The sequence below is a fragment of the Callionymus lyra genome, chromosome 3 (assembly GCF_982586985.1).
Source record: "Callionymus lyra chromosome 3, fCalLyr1.hap1.1, whole genome shotgun sequence".
NCBI classification, from domain to species: Eukaryota; Metazoa; Chordata; class Actinopteri; order Syngnathiformes; family Callionymidae; genus Callionymus; species Callionymus lyra.
In genome coordinates this window covers 36,560,446-36,570,303 of record NC_141820.1, presented here as the reverse complement: position 1 = coordinate 36,570,303, position 9,858 = coordinate 36,560,446, and the positions used below count along the sequence as shown (strand labels likewise).

The window sequence follows — 9,858 nt, the reverse complement described above, 5'->3', positions numbered from 1 at the left end:
CACAAACTCATACACATACACAGGCACACACACATACCTACCCATGCATACATAAAGACAAACGCATACATGCACACACACACACAAGCATACACATACCTGCACACCTGCACACACACACACACACACACACACACACACACACACACACACACACACACACACACACACACACACACACACACACACACACACACACACACACACACACACACACACACACACACACACACATCTCTCACTTGGTTTCATTGTTGTCACAATATGGAGTTTTTGGGTTGTGAGTCCCACACAAACACGGACCATCATCAGTTTCCAGCTTCACAACCAAAACAAACAAGAACAAAAAGTTTGTCTCGCGTCATTAAAGCCAAAAATTTCACGTCAATCCTCCGGAAATCTTCAAGAACCAGATCCAAGAGTTTAAGGCAAACACACCCGGAGTGACATTGGCAAAACTGGAACATGATGTTTGGAGATCTTAACGTTTAATGTCAGTGTCTCTTTTGTTTGTCCTTCAAAGCAACATTAGGAAAGAAAACATCCTTCAATCTTTTTTTCTTTTTTTTGATCGTCAAAATAATGTCAGACAGGACGAATGGATCGTAAAACTACAAGAAATCATCGCAAAGTTCAAAAGCACACACTGTATACCCACGCCCACGCCCCCAACCCTAAACCCCGCCCACATCTGTCAACCACCCCACCACCTTCAAGCCCCGCCCACCACCCCAAACCGTAAAAAGATATCACTTACATCGAAACCATTTAAATCCTCTCGTGACGTATTCCAACACGTTTGCTCTACTTACAGCGATCGTGGAGTCTGTTGCGAGTAATTGTTTTTGAAAAATGTTTGACAAAGAAAGAAAAAAAAGCATCTTTACATCTTCTTTTAGTGCAACTCTTAAAAAATGTAAAACCAGAGATTCCTCCAGAGTTTTTTCAGACAGGATCACTCAAAAATATCCAAAGGTTTTTTTTGTCTTTTTTTTCCCCCACAACGACAGCCTGGTGTTGGACTCCAAACCCAGGAGACTCCATGATACTGTATTCCTTATCCAGGCCCCGTTTCTAGCCACCCCTGGTGGAGGGGGTGGGGAAGGATGTCCTAACCCAACCAGGGTGAAGAAGTAGAAACGTGCTGTACAACTGGGTGTCCGAACCCAGATCAAGATCAATCAGGGAAACCAAAACAAGAAAAAGCGTAAACCTTCATATAACGCAATAGGGTTCCCTGGGTAGCCTGGATTTTCTGCAGTACAGCAGCGTTGTGCTAAAGCAGCGCCGCAGCTCTCGGTTGGAGAAGATGCAGATGAAAGGGTTGACCCCGGCCTGCGCGAAGCTCATCCACACGGCAGCTGTCAGGTAGCCCGCAGGGACAACTGGGCCCCTGGCAAACACTCGCCAGTAGCAGGCGACCAGATAGGGGCCCCACAGTGCCAAGAAGAAAAACGTCATGATGTAGAACATCCTACTAATCCTCTTCTCAGTCTTAAACTCATCCAGAACCAGAAGACGGCGTCTACCAGCCGCGTTGCTGTTCTGACGGATTCCCAGCAATGTCGGCGGCGTCGGGCCTCTTCCGAATCCAGCTAGCCAGTTGGCCGCAGCTTGCCCACTCGCCCCTGGACCGTGGAAAGTCCAATTCTGGCTCACGGCGGGTACGAACTGGACTGGCTTCATCTTCCGACGGTCGTGTACGAAGAATATGAGCTTGAGGTAAACTAGCTGTGTGGCGAGAAGGATGAGTGCCAGCAGAAGCATAAAGCCTAGTGAGTCGTTGGCCCGGAATGACCGGTGCTGGAAAGTGCACTGGTCCTCCTCGTGGATGAACGAGTATGTCCCCACGTCTAGAACTGGAGGGAACGCCATCGCCACGGACAGCGTCCACACCATGCAGATGATGGCGAGGCAGGTCCAGAATGTCAACCTCTTGGTGTAGAAGCGGTGGTGGGCGATGGCCAGGTAGCGGGTGACGCTGACGCAGAAGAGCATAAACGCTGTGTGAAAGCAGGACAGCACGCCCAAGAAGGCGATCACCTTGCAGGTCAGCGTGCCGTAGCTCCACGCCGAACCATTCTTGACCGATGTGAAGACGAAGGGGAAGCAGATGGCCGAGCGGAGGATGTCGGAGGCGCACAGGTCCAGCAGGAAGTAGTAGGGGGCCCGGTGAAGACTCTTGTCCTTGACCAGCAGGATGGAGATCAGGAGGTTCCCGACCACTCCGACGCCGATGATGAAACCAAGCGAAGTCAATTTGAGGAAGGTGGCGAGAGGAGAGACATTCTGCAAGATGGTGTGGTCCCCTGCATGGCTATAGTTCGCCATAGATGGAGGAGGGATCATAAAGATAGTGGAACAGCTTCAGCCAAGTATCATGATCTGGAGGCGGCGATGGTGGTGTTGGTGGTGACGGGGGGAGGCATTAAATCCATTTGGCGCTGGGCTTTGAAGAGGTTTCCATGCATGTATGCCACCTCTCCTCTAAGGCATCCTTTGTTCCTTTGTCTCATCACACCTACAAAGAAAACACAATCCCTGAAAGATCATCATCCACCATCAGCATCTGCCGAGTCAAAGCGTCGCACATTACGCGGGAGGGAACCAAAAAACAGAAAAGCACCTCGGGTGGGATTTGAGTGGACATTTTGGGCGCAGATGCAGCGGTTGTAGCTCACACCCTGCAGAGGAGAAGCAGTAGAGAAAAGCCTCGACTAAACTCGCCCTGGCTGTGTGTGCGCGTCGTGGAACATCGACGGAGGGCGAGAACATAACAAAGCCTCCATGTTTGCGTCTGACTGAGATGATCTCATTACACTGTGTTTCGATGATGGAGCGACGATCGAATCATACGCAGAAATATTCAGATGTGTGTTCGTGAAGCGTCGGCCGAGCGCTCGCATCTCCTCGCGTCGTTATCCTCAAGTCAAAAGCGAGCGTCGACAAGAATTTCCCGGAATCGTCGCGGAGTAAAAGGCCGAGAGAAAATCAAAGCGGCAAAATAATCAAACTGATCGCCATCGATCCGGAATCTTACCTGTTGATGACGAGATCCGATCCCTGCTGGCGCTTATTTACATGGCACGAGTCTCGTTTTGGTGATTTTAAAAACGCCTGGTTTGTTGTCTGCCCCCCTTTTTTCCTCCACGGTGAATATCATACAGTAAACGGCGCCCAGTGCGCATGCGCTCTGCATCCCTATTTGTGATCCAAGACGCGTCTTGTCTCTTGTTGCAGCAGCAGCAGCAGCTCCGTCTCTCTCATCCACCGCTGCTGCTGCCGGACTGTAACGCGTTACTCCGGCATTTACCGTCTCCCCTGGCAACGGCAGCTTGTTGGGATCGATGATTGGACCTCGACTTATCAGCAGAATCCCCCCAAAACACACTTGACTGGCTCATGCAGATCCGTGGAGAGTGGACACGAGCAGAAGGAGGAGAGAGGGAAGGAGCGCCTGCAGATGTGATGTCATGACAACAACGTGTAACATGACGACACGCGACGTTATTGATGCAGAAAGAACATTATTGCGGTTTATTTAAAAGTGAGAATGAGGTGATGAAATGAAAATAATATAAACCATAATAAAATGTTTAATTATGTTGAAGGCCTGGTTTAAGAGATTGAATCGTGGGGGCGGCGGGTGAAGTTAAAAAGCCCTAATTTTCCTTCCAGTTCTAGTGGTCAAATATTGTTCCCAGAGAAAAGTGAGAGATTTATACCCCAGAGCCTCCTCCCTGTGGAACATTTAACCAGAAGGGGTTCAAGCAAAGTAAACCCCCATCCCATCCTGGTCACAACAGGGGGCGGTCAACACTGAGTCTGGTTCTGCTGGAGGTTTCTGCCTTCTAAAAGGTTTCTTTACGACAATATCATCTTACTTAGACTGTAAAGTGTCTTGAGATAACTTTGTTTGTTGCTAAGTATCTTGAACTAAGATCAGATATTTCTACAGAGCCCTCGTCACTGATAACTCTAGAATGATCTGTCTGTTCCTCTCACAGCCTCCTCCAATCACTAGACCCAAAGACACGCTTTGAGACCCTGGTCTAGAAAAGCGCCCTACAAATATAAATTAGTTATTTACTTATTTACACTTGAACTCCTGCATCCTCAGCCGTGACAGATCGTTCCAACCTTTTCAGACACACCTGGGCTGATGAAGCTTCCTGAAGCAGTGTCATTGTTTTCAATGAGAGAGTCCACTAGATGGCGGTCTCTGCACTATTTACCTTTGATTAGAACAAATGTTCTAATGAAACAAAATTGTTTCGACACTGATGGCGCCACTTTCCGACCTCTAAACAACGTGACACTGCTTCATTAAGCTTCATTAGCACATCACCCCCCCACAGAACCATGGCCACAGACTTAGAGCAACAGATTCTCACTCTTTTATTATTCTAATCAAAATCAAAATAAAAGACGATGATGTAATTCTTCTAAAACTGCATCAACACTTCAGTTTGAGTCTTCCTGTAATAGCCTGGCTGCAGTTAGAAGATCAGAGGGATCTGGACCAGGAGCACGACAGCGGGGCTAACCAGGGCGAGACTCTTCACCCCCAGTTGGAGCAGTGTTCTGGCTGCTCTGTATTATTGACGAGCTCCTCGTTGTTTCCCTGCATCAGCCGGCATGATGAATTCATGGACCGGTCTGACCCGAAGTCTCAGGGACACGGGTCGCTGTTTGTCTGAAAGCCGCGGCTCTTAAACACAAGTATCATACATGCAGCAGATGTGTTGCCGCTCCCGGAAAACCAGGACGCCACCGATGCTTCTGCATTTTTAACCAGTGAAGAGGAAAAAGACTGTTGTTGTCACTGCTGTGCAGCCCTCCAGAGCAGCTAGTCGAGGACTGGATTCAATGAGATGACACGAGGTTGACACACCAGGCGCCTCCTGGATCCAGATAAAGAAAACACATTTCCCAGCTTAGTTTACCAGTGACCTTTGATGAGGGTAGTCTTCCTCCTCTTTCCAGCAGGGAAGTATCTTTACCCTGGATAACACGGATCTGTGGATCCAGATGCTAGCATTAGAGATGGGTCAGTCGCCCTACAGCCTGATTTCTTTGCTCTGTAGTAGAAAAAATATTGTATTGTTTTTAAAAAAAAAAATCAGATAAATTCCAATATATTTCGTTTTAAATGAATTATTCTAAATAAAGTTTTGAAGAAAAAAACAACATCTCGATGACGTCACGGGTTGGATCCAGTTTGTCCTCCAAATAATAAGAATCCTTGGTGAGCTTGCAAAAGTGAACAATCACTCTGGCAAAGCTTGTAAACATTTGAATCCATCATCATAATTCCAAGGTTGAGACTCCAGACATCCATCAGCCGAGAGGCCACGTCCTCATATTGTTCGTCGTAAAAAAAGTGATTTCATCTGGAAAATTAATTTGGCAACACGAAGGGTTTGAAAATTAAAGCGCTGATTTTATTTGGACGGTAGAGTTTGAGGTGAACGAGAGTAGTGGTGCGGAGCGAAAGAGATTTATCTTCAGGGTGAAGCTGCTGATGAGAACTGAGGAGGAAGATTCTCGGGTCTTCAAGTGTAAAAGTATAAACCTAATGTGACCTTTTGGTGTTGAGAAAAGTTACATTGTATTAGATCAAACACTCGGGTTCTCCAATTATAACGTTGGTCATGGGCCACCAACTTTTTCAAGATGAAACGAATATGCTCGAATACATTCATTCAATTGTTTATTTGGGCTTTAGTCAGGCTTCTTTGGGCTCAAGGCCTGGATGGACAAAAAAGATCACACATACACGGACAATTAAGAATCATCAATTAATCACCTATTGTTTTTGGAAAGTTCATCAAAACCAGTTTTAAGTAAAAAGATATTGCAACATGAATTTCTGACAGAAAAGTTAATGTTTTAAGAATGCTTTTGCAGGTATGAGCATTAAGATATATAAATAAAAGACAGGATGTTTCAAATGACAATGAATGAACCCACAGTTATTATAAGAATCCCGTCTGTGAGTCTGTAAGTTCAAATTACTTTCATTCACATCATTTCTTATCAATTATTGTTGTCGGTGTCAAAGTAAAAGGTCAAATAATCAGGAAAACAATTGTGTAACACTGTTTATTTGGCTGCTAACAGTGTTCTTTGGTTGCTTTGTTGTTCTTTAAGTTCACACAATAAAGAAAAAGGAAACATAGTGAGTGATTGTTGGTCTTTGGTTTCTTTTCTGTTCTCTTGTTGTTCACTGGAACTTCCGCGTCCGCAGATCACGTGATAAAAGTTGATGGCAGTCTGTGGACATAAAGTTCAGATCCTGGTCTCTGCGTGTTTCAAACTCCTCGCAGGATTCAAACCCTCTGAACGTCTCCATGATGGACTTCCCGCCCGGGAGGAGCCGCTCCTTCACAGCCGATCAGAGCGCCTCCGGGAGTACCAGCCGAGGCAGACGCAGACCCCCACCAGGGTCAGCACGGTGCCCAGCAGCAGCGCCAGAGCGTCCCCGGCATCGTAGGCCTCCACCGGGGAGATCCCGCAGAGAAACATCAGGCAGATCGCCGCGATGAAGCGTGAGAGTCCCGCAGTCATGCTGGAGCCGTGTTGACTTCCTGGAACAGGCGAGTCACGTGACTGTCGCGTCAGCTTCCGGGTTCGTCGCGACAATTTCAGCAGTTGATGTAAAAAACTGTCGAAACAATTTAACTTCTCAAATGGACGTTATATACCCTTTCTTTTGTGTTGTCATGAATTATTTCATCTTTTGTTTCGATGATATAATATTTTATATTTCATCTAAACTTTTGTTTTAACCTGGATATTAAGGTATGACATTAAAATATTTTTGGAACAATATTTGAAATGTTCTTTTCTTAGTGAGTTGTTTTTAGTTTCCCCATTATCTTTGATTATTTTCTTCCATAAATAATAATAATAATTATGATTATTTCTGCTATTTCTTGATAGTTAAATCTTTTTAAATATTTATCTGACATATTTTAAAGGATTCAATGGCATACATTCAATTCTCTTGAGCAACATTGATTTATTAGGCCCTAAAGAGACAGTAATATAAATGCTAAACCTTATTATAAAAATAATTATTTGAAAGAATTACAGTTAAAAATATGTTCATTTGTTATTTTTACTTTACCTTACTAAGTAAATGTGTGCAAAAGTGTCATTTTTTTGCATGACTGCATGGTAAAACATTGTAAATTAAGTAGTTAGTATAATTACAAAATTACCTTTACATTTTTTTTCAAATGCCCCAAATTGCATAATCATCTGCAATGAATGTACAATTTGGGGCGTTTGACACAACTTTTGGAGTTTATAGAGGAGATGTAAATTAAAATATTTATCAGGGTGATTTTTTTAAATCCGTGTAAAATTTTGTGGATGATGATTTGATCTTAACCGGTCTCAAATGTAGGTCAAACAAACAACATATCACAACAATGAAAGACATCCATGGGAGAGAGAAATAACTCGTGGTAGACCTCCCACTGAGTAGAAGTTCAGGCAAACATTCACCTCTCTAGACTTAAGTCTGCGGCCAAGCGCTGTCCAAGGTCCTGAACACTGGGAAGCGTTGTTAAGTTGTCTTCAGGTCCCCATAAACCCCCAACACTAGACCATGAACAGTCTCTCTGTAACAATATCAACTGCACATGCTACAAGGTTCAGGCAAATTGTTTCTAATTTATTAATATGTCATGGTTTTTTACTCTTTTATTTCTGTTGGAAATTATGACGGTAATCACCATGATTTATGTGAGTGTTATTCATCAACCCTGCATGTGCCCACGTTCAAACCCGTGTGTGTATCAACGTGTGCGTGTCCTCAGCAGGCACCTTGTTTGTAATTAAATGAGCACAGACGAGTCAAAGTAAACACAGTGACTTTGTGGAATGTTGCGCGTCCGGTCAACCTGTTCGCAGTCGGCTGACGAAGAGGAACAAAATGTCCCACTGCTTGCACTTCACACTTCCTCGTCGTACAGTGGAGCTCCAGCAGAGTGTTTGGCTGTTTGACTTATACACACACACATTGGGAGCAAAGAGACACACACTCACGAACAGGCCTACCTATTCAGGGCAGCTTCACGCCATTCTCCAACTTTGACTTGGGTTTCACTCCTTCATATTCCATAGCTGAATCCAATGATGAGTTAACGGGGCTGTACCCTACATGTGTTTGATGCAGAGACTAGGCTGCCATATATTATCAGCTCCGCTGATGATGAAAAATGGGCCAGTTCAGTTATTGGGTCAATTGTAGATGCAAAAGAAAAGATTGTTATTATTATTATTATTATTATTATTATTATAAGAAGATGTTTTTGTAAAGTTGTGGTTGTGGTGGTTCTAGTCACACTGGTAGAAGGTCTATTGTCTGTGTCAAAAGGAGCTGGAGGTTATGATGAGAAAAAATTGTAAAAAGGTACATTGGAAGAAGGAAAAGCATGTTTCTCATAACAAAAACATGTCCTAAATCAATATAAACGGTGGATCCACAGAAAGAAGAGCGTGTTTTGGTATGATTTTGACGGGTTAAAGTCAATTAAATGTCATTTAGGAAGAAAAAGTTCTGGATTCAGTAGATTGAAGCGTTAAAGACAATTGAGCGCTTGAGGAGCCTCTGGCTTTCGGATAAGATAATACCATGATGAGGGTTTGGCATCGAGAACCGTTTTCAATTAAGAGCAAATGACATGATGATAAAAGAGTATATTGTGTTAGAACTGTGATTCTGGACTCTCTTGTTCATCTTTAAAGGCTAACACGAGGTTTGGCACCTCCTGTCAATTATAAATCAAATCAAGAATATTGTTGATTGATTTAACACAACCCGTGAAGAATTGTTAAGACTTGTACTTGAGCATGATAATAGGAGCCAGAACAGTTAAATTTCATGAAGACACCTGAAAAGATTCATGCCAAAGAGAAGTTCAGATGAATCAGGCTTGTGTACTTGAGTCAGAACCAATGTGGGTCCCTAAACTGAGAGCCAACAAATAGCAGCGGCTCCCCGGGTGGTTATTCTACTCTTAGCCAGAGCCCATGAATCAACATAGTAGTGGAAGAAACACAACTGCAACATTTCTAATCAGAAGAAGATGTCTTGCTCGCCCCTCCAATACTCATATACCAGCGCTTTCCATAAGTGACGAGTCTATAGGGCTATCCTCCCTCAGGATCACTCTTTATTTAAATGTACCACGACATCGACATCTTAACACTGTAACTTTCAGCTCCTCTCAAAATCCTCGTGCACGGATGGATACATTTTGTTCACAAATCCTAATTACAACGTAAAATTCAACCACTGTTCTTTTTTTCTTCCATGGAGCTATTCGCAATCCCCGACAGATTCATTTTGTGGTTTTTGAGCACGGCTCGCTGCAGTAGCAGTGATTATCCCAATCTCAGCAGTGGTGGTAATTGATCAGTGGGAGGATGAGAGATTATCCACAAATGTGTTTGTTTAACAGGCCAGAACATTGACATTCATCCGTCCTGCTAATGTGTTTACGATTAACCGCTGCTCCTGAAGGCCTCGGATCTGTTTGTGTATTTCCACGAAGCCATTCTGATGCAATGTGAAGAGTGAAAGAAAGTGCAGTGTTTGGTTTCTCTCGTCTTTTCCTACAGGGAAAAAATCATCCCTCAACGTCCTTCAGCAAACGCCAATTGGGGTTCTGTTCAGTTCCAGTTAAAATCCCTTTTATGATCCTTCTAAGTTGTGCTTTGACTTTAAGAAACTTCCCCCTCTGTAGATTTGGCAGCTCGTTGGAATCCTTGAATGGAAGACACTCAATAAAACTTCCATCTCAATTTTTCTCTGGCATGGAGAGTTAATCTGGCTGATGACGC

At 44.0% G+C, this 9,858-nt stretch overlaps 2 protein-coding genes across 2 annotated transcripts; both read right to left on the bottom strand.

Annotated features, from left to right (window-relative positions):
* Window positions 1-720: 720 nt before the first annotated feature.
* On the bottom strand, window positions 721-3,399 carry gpr85 (G protein-coupled receptor 85). Its single transcript, XM_087787767.1, has 2 exons — window positions 3,041-3,399; window positions 721-2,521 (listed from the first exon to the last, which is right to left on the bottom strand). The coding sequence occupies exon 2, from the start codon at window positions 2,347-2,349 to the stop codon at window positions 1,216-1,218; it is 1,134 nt and encodes a 377-aa protein (XP_087643893.1). The 5' UTR covers window positions 2,350-2,521; window positions 3,041-3,399; the 3' UTR covers window positions 721-1,215.
* A 2,692-nt stretch (window positions 3,400-6,091) lies between these two features.
* LOC148084650 (small integral membrane protein 30) lies at window positions 6,092-6,651 on the bottom strand. Its single transcript, XM_087785995.1, has 2 exons — window positions 6,339-6,651; window positions 6,092-6,276 (listed from the first exon to the last, which is right to left on the bottom strand). The coding sequence occupies exon 1, from the start codon at window positions 6,568-6,570 to the stop codon at window positions 6,388-6,390; it is 183 nt and encodes a 60-aa protein (XP_087642121.1). The 5' UTR covers window positions 6,571-6,651; the 3' UTR covers window positions 6,092-6,276; window positions 6,339-6,387.
* Between the last annotated feature and the right edge of the window lie 3,207 nt (window positions 6,652-9,858).